Consider the following 16,067-nt stretch of genomic DNA (forward strand, 5'->3'; position numbering starts at 1 on the left):
TATATATATATATATATATATATATATATATATATATATATTCTTTTAGTCATTTCAGTGCCATGTGTCATGTGACTCCAGTCATGCTTGAGTACCACTGTGGTTTTGCACTTTTACATATGATTTGCCTTTGGCTGATGTTTTCAGAGTGTAGGGTTTCACATCACCACTCATGTATATGCATTTGGTGGTTGGCCCATTTGGTGTATGAGGAAGTTTGACACCATTGCCTTTGTTTGTACTTCATGCTGGACCATTGGTTCATCTGGTATTGTGGAGAGGATGATGATATCCTTGTTGAAGATATCTAAGTCCACTTTGTGTAGGTTTCTTAATTTTTGTGGCAGAGCATTGAAGAGCTGTTAGGCCTTTGAACCATAAGCTATTGCAGTGCTTGGTCTTCAGTTTTGATGGTGTGGACAATACCTTTCATACATTATAATGGTGTCCAGTTTGGGCATTTGTATAACACTCAATGCTGAAATTCAGTACAAACCCTTCCAGAATTTTCCATATCTAGATTATTACATATCTGTCATGTCTCCTGGATATGTACCTTGTCTCAAGGGGATTTCAACTTGGAACATTTATATAAAAAAGGAGGGACTGTAGCATTCTGATCTAGTGAGTCTTATTATAGTTCTATGTCTTGCTGATCCAGGCCCAAAATGCAAGCTATTAAATAACTAATCTTCAGAAATGAACTGTATCTCCCTTTGATCATTGTGTGTAATAACATTGGTCATGACTACTAAAATCTCTCAATGCTTTTTGCCAACAGCAATAGAAAGAAATCTAACTGAAGTGAAAGTCGGGCTAGGTTACCTAGAAATTAACACAAATAGATCCTGAAGCCCAGTGTTCAACTAAAGTAAAATTATATTTTATATTTACATAAATTTCACTATCTTCTCATGATTGAATTTTGCTCTGTTGTTCAAAAGTTCTGTCTATACTACAATAATATATACTATTGCTCTGTTTTCTTTATACAACATCTTTTTAATTCCTATTTTATTGAAGAGAAGAGAAAGCCTGAAAAAAAAGTGTTTCTCTCTATGCTGGCTAAAGATTTGTTTAGTTCAACCAATAACAGGACAATATATTCAATACTATCCAATCAAAACCAGAGATTTTCATATGCTAGCAGCATAACACAGTTTAGCTGAAAATTTTTCAGAATTATTGAACATTTATCAATCGTGTAGAATAGAGATATTCCCTTGAGATTTCTTAAAAACGCCAATTGATCTAATTTTATCTCAATAAGTGTTCAGTTGATTTGGAAAATATTGTTCCCAGCAAAGATTTATACTGAATAAATGCATTAAGAAATATTGCAGCCTATTTCGAATATGTAAGGAATATTGCTTCCAAAAGCTGACAAAAGTTTTTCATCAGCTCCTCACATTTGGATAATATTGAGAAATAGGATAAGTTTCTTTGAATTCATGGTATTTCCAATTGTTATATTCTTTGTTTTCAAGTGGCACCATTTGTGTCCCTTAAGACTTTGTCAACTAGCTGAAATGATAATAAAATAATACTGATGCTTATGAATTGATGTCTGATAAGTTACTATGAATTAGAAACATACAAAAGTGGTAGTGCTGATGGTGGTGATGGTCATGGCAGTGACAGTGGTGGAGGCAGTAGCAGTGGTGGTGGTGGTAGTAAGTAGGAGTGACATTCTATTTCACCTTCAGTGTTATAAAAGCCTTTCCTAATTGGCTTTCTGTTCAATTCAGCACAATGTCTCTCTCTTACATTAATCTATGAGACGTACTTCTGCTAGTATTGTCCGTCTGGTAGTGGGCATGTGGCTCAATACCATGTCTGTCAATTTTCAGTAATCTAACATCATGTGACTGGTATTGAACATATTGTGCATTGTGTATTTAGTGAAACAGGGTGTATAGAACACAGTAGTTTAGGTGTTTGTCTCTCATCCCTTCTCTGTTTCTTCTTCTACTTATCACAGTAAACATTGTTCAATGCTCCCTAAAGAACACAACAAATCCACAGAATTCCTCCCAACAAAAATTTTCCTTCAGAGATTCCAAAGGCCACATCTTCGGATTTGTTTGTGCTATATTCATAGAAATATCTTTGGAATTTCTTAATATCTTCTACTGGCTGGAAATACTTAAAAATGCCTTCAAGTTATTGTATGATTTTAGGGAGATTAGGTGAAGTCAAAATAGACATATGATAGAGCTGAAGGTCATTGGGGGAAAGAAACATGTACATGGCCAACCACAGAATGTTTCAAGCCTCACTACTATATCAGGCCGTTTGTTGGAAATTTTGAGTATTAGAACAATAATTACAATAATGTTACTGCTCAGACTGACCATTAAACAGGATGGTATTTTAGTCTGCTTTATAGATTTGGTATCTTTTATGGTGCTTTGTTGAATGTTATTAAGGGTATTTGTTATGGTAATATTAGTAGAAACATCTTACAGTCTGAATAGATGTCTGCAGATTGCCACAGTCTTAATCTTTAACTAACTGCTGTCATAATCATTTAAATATATACACCATATGTACTTCGTCTGTCTTTATGTTCTGAGTTCAAATTCCCCTGAGATCGACTTTGCCTTTCATCCTTTTGGGGTCGATAAATTAAGTACCAGTTGCATACTGGGGTTGATCTAATTGACTGGCCCCACTCTCCAATGATTTCAGGCCTTGTGCCTAGAGTAGAACAGAATATACATATCATATGTACCCAAACATGTTCTCTCTTTATTAACCTTAACAATCTTCATTTCCCTTTCTATTTCTTTTATTAATGGTGTTCTGAATGTTTATGGGTCTTCTAAGATACAAGTGGCATAGCTTGAAGATTTACCATTAATATATATGTTGGGCAAGATAAATGTTAACATTGATATACCTTGGAACTCTCAGTGGTTGGAAAACGCTGATGTAGACTTCTTCAAGTTCATCACAAAACTTCACCGGACGGATTCGGTAGGTTATTAAAAGAAGTTGGACTCCATTTATTATCATAAAAGCAAAATTCCAAGAAAAGAAGTCCGGTGCACAAAGAATTACCCAAGACCAGGCAGACAACAGAAGAAAACCTGCAACAAAGAAAAATAGAAAAACATTCAATTCTTGAAGGTTCTTTCTAAGCAAGTGTTTGTTTAAGAAGTGGTAAAAGCTTAATAAAGGTATATTTTTCTGAGGTTATGCATGTAAAATGGCATGAAACTTTTGTGTGTGAGGATGAGGGTTTGGAGATGTTGTTTAGCCTCAGGTCAGTCTTGACCAAACAAATGTACTATCAAAAACATTCCAGCCATGCCTATCCAGAGGGTTTTGGGTTGACATTATTGGCATTGGTTGAATTGACGAGGACAAGCAAATTAAGAGAATTGGATATTTAAGGGAAATAAAAGCAATTAGACTTTTACATCACTACCTGACTTTTTGGTATCTTTAGTGGCATTCAGTCTGTCCCAACTATTCAGACCAGCTCTACAGTGTAGGGATAACATGTGATTCCTGATTTATTTTTGTCCCTCATTCCACAAATGATAGGAGTTTGTGTAAGAAGGGTCACGAAATAAGGGTTCAATAGTTTAAATATTGTTGATTAATGTTGGGCATAGGGTATGTATTACTGATAGATGATAATAAGTGTGTGGATCCGTTGTATTCTAGTAACTAAAGTAATATGGAAACAATGTAAAATGGTTGAGAATGGTGTGTAAAATGGTAGAACAGCATTTATTGAAGGGTTTTGAAAGAGTGACTGACATACAACAGGACATGGACAGACATAATACACAGTTTGCTACTTCAAAAAAACAGAAGTTGTTATTTTTTAAATTGAATTAGTTAGTGACATCACAACATCGTCGTTGTCGTCGTCATCGTCATCGTCACCACCACCACCACCATCAGCAGCAGCAACAGTAGCAGCAGCATTTTACGTATACTTTTCATACTGACATAAATCAAATGGTGTGACAGGCTCCAACAAGTTGGAGGACCATGTTTTGCTCCATTGTCTCATTTTGGTTTGGTTTCTATGGTTAGATACCCTTCCTAACACCAACCACTTTTATAGAATGTGCCAAGTCTAAAGAGGCCTCTTAAGCCCTGTATTGTCTCTGCTTGATTCACTAATCACATTACAGAGTGTACTGGTTACTTTCTTCATGCCACCAGTACAACTAAAGTGCTACTAAATCACCAATCAAATCTTCTTACAAAGCTTCGGTTGACTCAAGGTTATAGGAGAAGACACTTGTCCAAGGTGCCACACAGTGGGACTGAACCTGGAACCATGTGGATGAGATGCAAAGTTGTTAACCACTTGGCCAGACCTGTAGAAATACATACAAACATATATATAATAATAAAAAGAAGTTTTGGATGGAAATTAGTAAATCCTTTAATGCATTGCAATGTACATTCCCATAAACCACGTGTCTTTGTTGCTGCATTCCCCATCCATTGAATATTACAAATATGATTTGCAAAATCCATGAATTTTAAGGGGAAATATTAATATATGTGCCCGCTTCTTCAGGCAAAAAATTGCATTAGTGTTTTGGCTACATTAAATGTTTAACTAAGAGATATTTACCAATTTACACCAATCAGAATCCTCTGAGATGTTTATGTGCAGTTCTTGTGACAACACAGCAACATGTAACTTCAGACAGAAACAAATGCAAATTTAAAAACAACAACTTGAGGAGAAGCATGATTTATAAGTGTGAAGTGAAAAGCAGATCCACTAAAATATGTGAACATTGGTGGAACATTGAATGCAATGAAAAACCATCTGAGAAACCCATTTTAAGTCATTTTCAGATGAAAATAAAAGTCATGCTCATCCTTAGCTAGCCTCTTCTGGAGACTAAAATAGAATGGGGTGGAACACACAACTAAATGGTCTATACAAAATAAATGCCAAACCACTTGATGGAACATCATGATCTGCAGCTTATGTCTGGAGGAAACATGAGATTATTATCTTCAAGGAAAGCATAGTTAATAGACATTCTGAAGTGATTGTATTTGTAGATATAAAATAAAAAAAGTCTTTCCTGGGACTGAAACAGACAAACTCTAACCATCAGTAACATCAAACCAAACAATGGGACCTCCCAAATGAAGTAAACAAAAGAGATCATATATGTATACAGTAGAAAATTTATTACAAGGAAATTTTGCATAATGGAATATAAACATCAAGGACCCCAAATTGAACATGCAAGGAAGACTATACTAGAGGAGATATGCTGACTACATAGAAAAGCCATGACTAACAAATGACACTCCCACCTAAGCAACAACATTGACAGAACAGCAGAGTCCCCTGTAAAATACTTAATGATACCAAGCTAATCTTATTCTCTGCATTCACTGGTGCCTGATAACATCTAAACAAAAATTTGCTCCCTTCTCCTTACAGCTTATAAAATCATTAATGTAGCACCCTACTGAGATCAGGGTTAAATCAAATGCTCAATTCATATACACTGAATTCAAAACAAAGAAATTCATGAACATTTTCTTTTACTTCTCTTATATCATTGATTCCTTCTCTCTTCCTATCCACACACGGTCACTTGCACAGATCTAAATACAAAGTAAAACACTACATGTATCCACCCTCCCATATTGTTTATATATATCTATTTGCATGCTTAGTCAAAATAGTCACAGGAACTGCCCATAAATCCCAGAGAATCTTCTGATTGGTGTAAATTGGTAAATATCCCTTAGCTAAACATTTGACACAGCCAGAACAGTAATACAATTTTTTGCCTGAAGAAACAAACACATGTATTAATATTTCCCATTAAAATCCATATTTATTGCAAATCGTATTTGTAATATCCTTTGAATGGGGAATGCAGCAACAAAAGTATGTGGTTTTTGGAAACATATGTAGCAATGCATTACAGGATTTATGATTTTCCATCTAAAAATTCTTGTTATTACTATATTCATCTGACACTATAGTGACACCAGACTAAAAACCATCCCATAAAATTACTCTGGAAGATGGGAACAAGTGTTAGCCAGAATAAATAGCATAGGAGTTTTTTTATGAGGGCACTCAAAAACATTTTACATAAAAGAAATTAAAGGATATATATGTAAATGCCTGGAGAAACAAACACATGTAAAATCATTAATGTAGCACCCTGCCAGGATTGTTGGCAATAGCTGGCCATGTGTATTGCCTTCTTGGCAATACCTGGGCATGTATATTGTGTCCCTGTATCTTGAAGCATGCCCTAGCAATTACTACCATTTATCTCTCTCTTTTGTAAGTATACCCTGGCACTTCACCATCATCTTTCTCCTGCTCTCTCTTGCACTCTAGCTGTCTCCCACACTCTCTCTCTCTTTCCCTTGCTCTTTCCTCTGGCTGGGTAACCATGTATACTCTCTACAGCAACACACCTATTTCTGTCCTCTTTCTTGTTACCACTCTCTCCCTCTCCCTCTTTTTGTCTTTCCCTTTCTCTTCCTCTCCCCCCTCTCATGGTTGGGTAACCACGTACTTCCTCTACAGCAAGACACCTGTTTCTGCCTCTTTGTCTCTCTGTTACACTCTAACCTTTCATCATCGGACACAAGATCACCTCCCCCAATGCCTCCTCCCCTCTCAAAATTCCTTGTCTTGCTGGTGCTGGTGCCAGGTAAAAGGCATTTGGTCCACACTGTGACATGGTTGGCATTTGGAAGGGCATCCAGCTGTAAAAACCATGCCAAAACTTATCTGGTCTGTGCTGGTGCCACGTAAAAAGGCACTCAGTCCACACTACAGGGTGGTTGGTGTTAGGAAGGGCTTCCAGTCATAAAAACCATGCCAAAACAGACACAGTAGCCTGAGATAGTCATCTACCTGGCTGGCTCCTGTCAAACTGTCCAACCCATGCCAGCATGGAAAACAGATGTTAAATGATAATGATGATATGTATATGTTATAGTTAGGTTATCATTTTAAATCAAGTTAAAGAATAACATTAAAAGTAGGGGCAAATTTATTGTGAAGATTAAGTTGACTGGGACTTCAAGTTCCAGCTGTCGCCATATACATATATGTGTATTTATGTACGTATCTGTGTGTGTGTGTGTGTGTGTGTGTGTGTGTGTGTGCGCGTGTGTGTGCATGTGTGTGTGTGTGTGTGTGTGTGTGCATGTGTGCCTGCATTCATGCATGTGTGTGTGTAGCAAAAATCTCTTAATTTGTATTTCACTATATTTTACTGGGACTGAACTCAAATTCTCAGTTTGATTGTCGACAAATACAATCATCTGTTATGGTAACAGGTGAGATAACAAAGTGAGGAAGATGAGTAATAAACTTCATTTCAATCAAACCTTGCAACTGCATTGGCATTCTCAGTTGCTAGGATACAACAAAGTAAACAAATCTAAAGACATGTATAAAGCTGGAATGCAAGACAGTCCGTAGCAGATTAGCAGCCGGCCAAGACAATGACACTGGTCAAAGACAAGGACTGTCAGTTAGTAGCAAGAGTAGCACTGAGGAGTGAGACAATGTCATCAACTTCTAGACTTCCTCATACAGACTGTTTCACTCACAGTTGACAATCTGACAACATACAAGGCAACAAACAAACAAGCAAAAAAAGTAAAAACAGACTTCACACCATAGAATATATTAAATTTGCAAATGTTTCTATTTCATTGCATTTTGACATTATAGAAGCTATAGTTGAGAAATTATTAACAATGAACAAGCATTCATGCTTCTTTTTTAGCATGCTTCTATTTCGCACATATATTAGTTCAGTTCTACTAGTTCTCATGATATGTTATGTTCTGTATGGTTTCTATAAAGAATTTTCAGTGAGAGCAATATATTTATCTCTTTATTTTCTCTCTTGAATTAAATTTTTCTTTATGTTAACTTGAAGATCATTGAACTTTGGATTTTTTCAATCTCAATCACAGATTTTTTAATTAATTTGTTTAAACTAAATAGTTTGAAACTTTGGATACTGGTTGAATGTATCACGTAGAACATGGTTTACTGTTAACATTTATAACAAAATTTTGTATTTTACACGTCATTGATTGGTTAAAATTACCCAAATTGAACTTTTTTGAACAACATTGCTGTTGACCACACAGATACAGTGACCACAACAATACCTTCTCAAGTATGTACAGAATAAAAAGAAAATTTAGTTAACGAGAGAGATAAAGGGAAAAGAAATAACATGTGTGAGTCAGTGTGTGTAATGAGTTGGTAAATGAGTATTTGCCAATCATTTATTTGAAAACCTTCATGTGTTTGTGTGTGTGTGTGTGTGTAGCAGCAGAACTATCCCTCCATGATGGAACATTTTCCCAATGTCAATCTGGAGTTTTATATAGAAACAGCAGCTGATAAGAGACAAAGTATTCTCTCATCTTGAAGATAAACCATATTGTTTAAGATAATGTCTGAGCAATAAGAGTCGTCCATGAGAGAAACTCAGAGATTGTATGTAATAACTTGAGGATTTAGTTTTGGGTTATTTATTTGTACAGAGGATGTGGTGTAAACTATTTCTTGGTATCACGGGAAGAATGACGTTGCCATGATTCCATTATGTAGGAGAGAAAATATTAATACATCTCACTCTACAGAAACCATGCTAATAGTGGTGATGTTGATGAGACTGGTGACATGATAAAAGAGGATGAGTTGTGACTAAATATTGTAATAAAGTACAGAGCTGCAAGTAAATCTATACTATGAAGGAGAATGTGAGTTTATATAATTGAATGGGATGAAATAGATTGTTTTTTATGTTTCCACTTTGAGATCTTGGAAATAATGTTGAAATAAATTTGCTTTCATATATAATATTTTCTAACTTTGCCATTGGTCTCTTTATCCTTTTTTTTCTTTATACATACACGCTAATACACGGCCTATGTTATATTCCCCACTCATGTTGATACAACGACAGGGGCAAAACTAGTTGGTATACAGCACTTACTCGGTATTACCTGTATCTTTAGGGTTTGGTCGACTCCAATACCCTTCATAACCTTTATTTGCTTATATATATATATATATATATATATATATATATATATATTCTTTTATTCTTATATGTGTTTCAGCCAGGTGGCTGTGGTCATGCTGGAGCACCACCATTATATGAAATTTTTTTTTAAATGTTGAATACTGGTAGAATTCTGACCAGTTTGCTGATTTCAGTACCAAAGAGTTCAAGGACAGAATGGGATAATGTGAGATAAGTTGCTTCAATTAAACATTGAACAGGTGATTGATTGAATGTAGAGGTAGAGTTGAAGAAGTGGTAATGACGGGGATTATTTACATGTAACAGTTTGCATGTTTGTGTGAAATATATCTTTTATGTAGGGATAACAACTTGTCAAAATTTCTAAACAAATAGCAAGTGGAAGTTAAGAAGATGTGTGTGTGTGTGTGTGAGTGTGTGAATTGATGTTTGACCATCTTTGCTAATGAGAAAGCAATGTCATGAAACAAATTTGATTGTTTTTAGATGTCTAAATTTAATCACTAACATTGGAACCCAAAGTTTCTGACTAAAATTGGCTTTTGTAGGCATTTTAGATATAATTTACAAGCAAATGGTTCGATGGGGACACTTAGTGTCATAAAGAGAGGGATAATTTATGCAAAAAGTGTGCTAGGTATAAGAACATATATGTGTAAATACAACTGGTGCAAGTATAGCTGTGTGGTTAAGTTCACTTCTCATCAACATAGTTTCAGGTCCAGTCCTACTGTATGACACCTTGAGCAAACGTTGGTTTGGTGGGCAGAAATTGAATGAAGCCCTTGTATTGACACACACACACACACACACACACACACACACACACACACACGCATGCATGCATGCACGTGTGCATACAAGTGTGTGATTTTTGTTTTAACTTTGCACGATGATTGTAAATGAGTACTACCATCATACAAGTGGTGTACTTTGTCTATAATTGTTAGTGAAAACATATCCATCCATGGGGGAAATGTTAGTTTGTTGAGAAAAAGTGAGGGGTTGACAAGAGAAAGGGCATCTATCTATAGAAAATCTGTATCAACAAATGCCTTACAGCTTCTGAAAGCCTGATAAAATGGACATTGAAATCATAATGATGATGATGATGATGGTGATAGTTTTGCACAATTGCAATCCTGGTACTCATCAGAGGTGCTGGTAGGAAGAGTACAGCAATAGCTCTCTGCTACTGGCGCTTAAGAAATGCTACATTTGGTTTTTAGGTGCCATGTAAAACTGAACAAAAAAATCACTATGGGAGAAGTTCAGATGAGAAATGTATCTGGAATTATGCCCCTTGGACAAGGACTAGAGTGTCTTCGTAAAGTAAGGAGTAACTGTTTGCAGAGTGGGGGTTGGAGTGGGTAGACGATCTTAAAATCATGTGTGAACATGAACACATACATTATAAGTTCTAGAATCATCAAGGGCAATGAAAGTCAGGTATTTGGCTGCAGAAATGAAACAGCAAGCATTGTAATGAAAGAGCTGGCAGCCAATTTAATGAAAAAAGATGCATCAGATCCAGAGTTCAACAAAAAGATTGTTTGTCACTGTAAACACTCATCCTGAATTGACACTCAACTAGCTTTGAAATGTGCAGCCATTCAAAAACTTGTATTTGAACTAAAGAATATTTGCGAGAAACTTGATGAAGCATTTCAAGGATCTCTGTAGCAGATTTGCCTAATTTCATTCAAAGTTTGATGCAGGTATGTTACTTGAATTTGGCAGCCTTTGTAAAAATCACAGTAATTCAAACATGATATTAAAAAATCTCATGTAATAATTGAACACAAGTATATAGCAGGAAGCTTATATGTTGGTTGGCTCAGTAGGCTGACAATCAGTGATTGTGGTGTGGGGTGGAGGATGATGTTGATGATGATGATGATAATGATTATGATGATGATGAGGAAGACAATGATGAGTGGGCAGAAGGTAAGGATGATAATTTACACAAAACACGATACATATCATTAAACTCATGTCATTAAACCATGTTGCTACTGATGGTATTGGTAACATTGGTTGTCTTAAGATGACAGAGATGCAGTCAGAAAGGAATCCCTCTCTGGATTATCCAGGATTATTCAAACTATTTTAAAATTCAATTAACAAACTAGGATTAACAACTTCCATCAATAAATTTTCTGCTCTCTTTTCTGTAATGCTGTCTCTGGCTAACATTTCTGTTGTTACTATAGCAACAGTTTATAAATTATAAATAGCTATTAAAGTGGTGAGTTATCTGAGTCACGAGGGTGTTGGATAGAATATCTTTTGTTATTTATTCTGTTTCTCTGTACTCTGAGTTCTAATCCCACCAAAGTCAACTTAACCTTTTAAGTTATTGGGTTCAGTAAAAAAAAAAAAAAATTGACTAACTTAGGGCAGAGCATTGATAGACCTGGTAGCATATCAAACAGAATGCTTTACAGAATCTCTTCTTGTTTACCACATTCTGTCAGCAAACTTGCCAAGTAGCAAAACCTTAAGTAGCATTTTCCCCTGGAAGATGGTGAGTGATTTGGAAGACCTGGCACAAGCCACCACTCCCAGAAGTGTGAAGAAAATTCATCACCTTGTACATGGGGATCGTCGGAGGACAATCAACAACATTGCTGATGTTGTTGGTCTGTCGTAATGGTCTGTCAGATAATTCTAACATTTGAATTGAACATGCTGCATGTCTTTGCCAAGTTTTGTCCCCCGCCTACGGATCACTGAGCAGAAAGAACATTGTGTTGACATCTGTCAAGATCTCTATCACACATCACTGATGACTCATCCTTCTTGTTAAGGATCATCCTCAGCAGCAAGAATTGGATCTATGGGTACAATCCTGAGATGAAGCAGCAGTTGTCACAATGGAAGAACTCTTCATCTCCATGGCTGAAGAAGTTACAACAGAGCTGCAGCTCAGTCAAGAGAATGCTAATCATTTTTTTACATCAGCAGTATTGTGCATCGAGAATTTGTCTCCCGGAGCCTGACTGTCGACCGAGAGTCCTACTTGAAGCATCTGGAGGAGGACAGCAACTGGAGTGAAAGCAACGGGATATGTGGAGCCTCAAGAATTGGATTCTTCATGATGACAATGCACCCTGTCACTGAGCTCTCCTCACATGTGAGTTTCTTGCCAAAAACAACATGGTATTGCTTCTGTACCGGCCCTATTTGCCAGGTTTAGCAACTGTGGACTTCCATCTCTTCTCCAAGATGAAAATGCAGCTCAAAGGTTGCTCTTTTAACATCATTGTCAAGATCCAGAGTGAATCACAGAAGGTCCTCGACTTGCTTGGGGAAAACGACTTCCAGGCAAAATTCCAAATGTGTCAGAAATGCTGGGACCACTGGGACCACAAGGTGAATACTTCGAAGGAGATGATGTTAAAACTTAGGTAAATAAGTTACTTTTTTATTAAACATAATTAGTCTGGGAACTTTTTGATACCACCTAATATTTACAAGATAATGAATCCTGAACATTGATTTCCTGTCTAAAAGTTGAAGTTGGTGCTCTACTAATATCTAATTTAGAAGCTGCACATCTGTCACAACAAGTAATCTGAGATATTCCTTCATGTCCTGCATTGAGGTAATAAAAGTGGAGTTGCCTTGTTGACTTCGTAACTTGTGGTCTCATCACTTATCTTAACAAAAACATCCTCAGGAAAATGGTGAAGAAAATATTCAATGGGTTTCACTTCTAAGTTGCAAAGCTTTGCAAGGCCAACATCACTAGCAAAAACATTGATGCAATAATCAGCTATGGGCTTACTTCATTCCTGCTAAGAATCATTAAATCCTGATGTGTACTGAGGACAATGAAATATCTCTCTGATTATTTTCTCCAAGTCTAAGGTATCATTCTCTAATTAAATCATCATTAAATAATGTTACTAAATCATTAATAAATACTACTCGGTACTAACTCACTACATGAGATATTATTCACTGTGATGTTCATACATAAAAGGGGGGAAAAAACTCCAAAGAAATTTACTCAGAAAACCTTGAGATAAATGCACATGGTGTAAGCAAGAAGTCTTTCAAAAAGTGTTTTCTAAAGTGAGGCTAAACTTTATTTCTTAAACAAATAAGTGCTTAATTCTTGTTTTTCAGAACAGGTAGTCTAGGAGAAGATTAAGAGAAAAATTATCTGTTTCTAAAAGATGGAAGTAGTCTAAATTTCCCTTCATGTCAAGTAAAGCAACAAACCCTCCAAGACATATCAGGAAAAATTATCTCAAGTAAAATAGTAAAAAAATTAATTAATTAATTAAAACTATTTGTTGTAGCTTTCAAACTGAAAATGCAGCTGAAACACCGACTGAGGCTTAGCCTCTCCCATATAAAAAAAAAATAACATACAAAACAAAAAGAAAATGCAGTAACAGAATCAACAACAATATCAGTAGCAGTAGCAGCAACAACAACAACAAAAACAGGAACAGCAGCAGAAATAATTTCTCAAAGAAATAAGAAATAGTTTACTTACCAAGTAAAAATGTGCTATGTAGAAATAGAACACCATAAGTCCCATCAGGGGCCATTAAACCAATACAGAGAGCAGCATTAGCCAACTGGAAGAGAATATGATTTATTGGTTTCCATGATGTGCAACCAGTTACTGAGAAAGGAGCAGTCATTGTTAATAGTGGTGGTGGTGTTGGTGTAGATTCAATGTAGGCAGATGTAAAGTTTGTGGAGGAATTACTGCTTTGGGAAACTGAGCTGTTACCAAGTGGTGCCAAGATGGGAAGGAGTGTAAGGTCACTCCAACCCATAATGTTCTGTGGAATCAGAAACAACACAATGTAAGATTATAGCAAAGATAAATATTTAACCATTTAGAGATTACATTTAAAAGAGAAAAAAAACATATAACCTATACATTTTAATTAATTTTTTAAAAGTAATTGACAATCTTGAGGAATTTACTACCATAACCCTTTTCCTTGTTAAACTGGTGCTTAGAACATGATAAAATGCTTTTAGTTACAATTATGATAGAATATCTTAATTTAAATATGAATACTTGAAAAATTGCCAGTTGCCTATCGAAGAATAAGAGGAATCTCAGATAGGTTGGTCCCAAAAGGTTGAATTTAATGAATTAATCCTATTCTATTATTTCCAGTGTTGAGATTTTTATTGTCTGAAAATCCTGGAATCCTATTTAAAACGTCTACAAACCCCTAATATTTTCCTCAAGCATTGAGAAAAGTTTATATACCTAATGATTTCTTGGTACAGTTGTACCCATTGCTAGACTAATCAACAAAAGTATAAACCTTTTGAGTTTTACTCACTGCTTGAGTAATTAAAGTGAGGATGAATCTCTTGAGTCAGTCATATTTGACATTGGATAATGAGCATGAATATTAACAACTTAAGGAAGTTTCACATTATTTACATTATTTACATTTGACGGATATTTGTCCTCATCTTGTTTGTTGTTAACAACAAACAAGATGAGGACAAATATCCGTCAAATGTAAATAATGTAAATAATGTAATTAATGTACATAATTCCTCATCTCTTAAATATAGTACTGTATTAAGAAAGTTGTACTTAAATGTAAAACTCTTAAGACAGTTGTATTCCCTGCTGTATTTTGAAATTTGAAGGAGCTTGTTTATGACAATAACTACATTTTTGTTGTACATCATTAACACTAAACTTCCGCCTGCTCTGGTATTCAGTTTTCTTCATTAAAGATTGGAATCTTTATCTTTGAGAACAGGCGTTGAACAATTTACGTACTACATTACCTTAGCAACTGTATATAAACTTCTACATGTCAATAGTATGAGGTGGTTCAACTGTAAAGTTCATAGATCCCCTTGTGGACCACACACTTTCTTCATCAGTGTTACAGTGCTTGTGTACCATTGGTGAAGAAGCTTTCATCTCAGGTAGGTCACCAACAGCTGATAAGATGTCATCATCATTGTAATACTGGTTCCTAACCAGAGGCTTTTTTCATGTTGGGGAAGTGATTATAGTCACATGTGGCCAAATCAGGAGAGGAGAGAGAGTAATCAACCATTCAAAGACACTGTTACACACAACAGCCATTGAAACTAAAGACTTGTGTGTTGGAACATTGTCCAGATGAACCAAAACTTCTTTCATCAGTTTTCCTGGGTGTTTGACTTTGATAGCCTTTTGCAACTGCCTCAGCACATTAGCATTGTACTTGCCATTAATGGTGTGGCCCTTTTGAAGATAATTAATAAACACAATACCTCTTACATCTCAAAAGACTGAGGCCACCACCCTTTCCAGCAGATGAAACAAGCTTAGCTTTCTTTGGAGCAGATGAGAAGAGGTGTTTCTGCTGCATAGACTGTCTCTTTGTCTCTGGCTCAAAGTAAGGAATCCAACACACATTCTGAGTTAGGAAACATTCAAGGAAACTTGCTGGATCAGTTTCAAACAATGTCAGATCTCCCGTGATGTGATCAGCCTGGTGTACTTTTGATCTAGTGTCAGAAGACATGGCACCTACTTAGCAGAAACTTTCATCATGCCAAGTTTATTGTGCAGAATATTCACAATTCTCTTAGGAGATATGCTAATAGCACCACCAGCTATTTGATTTATCACCAATCACTTATTATTGGACAGAGATTTAGAGACAAGTTATTTGAAGCATTTGACGAAATAGAAGGGGATATAGCATCATACAACGTGGAAGACAATTGGAGATTTCTGCGGGACAACCTGTTGAGAGCCACAGACCAGATCTGTGGCTGGTGTAAAGTCCCCTCTCGACCCAGAGTAACGTGGTGGTGGAACAAGGATGTAGACGGGGCTATTAGACAAAAGAAACAGGGAATTCTACCAATCTGCCAGAAGGGAAGCTAGGTGACAGGTTTATTTAGCTAGAGGGGAAGCAGATAAGAAAAGATTTGCCAATGTTCTGCACCGTGAGGACCAAAGACTCGAGGTATTTCGTGTTGCAAGACAGTGTCTGAGAGAGAATAGTGATGTTGTAG

The 16,067-nt window shown here is 36.0% G+C and overlaps 1 protein-coding gene across 3 annotated transcripts in view; it reads right to left on the reverse strand.

Moving 5' to 3' along the window:
• The window catches only part of LOC106867429 (popeye domain-containing protein 3), a 135,919-nt gene that overhangs the window by 48,249 nt on the left and 71,603 nt on the right, over positions 1-16,067 (reverse strand). For all 3 annotated transcript variants that reach the window (XM_014912322.2, XM_014912315.2, XM_014912308.2), the window contains exons 2-3: positions 13,561-13,855; positions 2,903-3,092 (exon numbers count right to left, since the gene is read on the reverse strand). In XM_014912322.2, coding sequence (XP_014767808.1) covers positions 2,903-3,092; positions 13,561-13,849 — 479 coding nt within the window. In that variant the 5' untranslated portion in view covers positions 13,850-13,855. The remainder of the gene's footprint in view (positions 1-2,902; positions 3,093-13,560; positions 13,856-16,067) is intronic.

This window comes from Octopus bimaculoides, chromosome 19, assembly GCF_001194135.2.
Source record: "Octopus bimaculoides isolate UCB-OBI-ISO-001 chromosome 19, ASM119413v2, whole genome shotgun sequence".
In the NCBI taxonomy this organism is placed as follows: domain Eukaryota; kingdom Metazoa; phylum Mollusca; class Cephalopoda; order Octopoda; family Octopodidae; genus Octopus; species Octopus bimaculoides.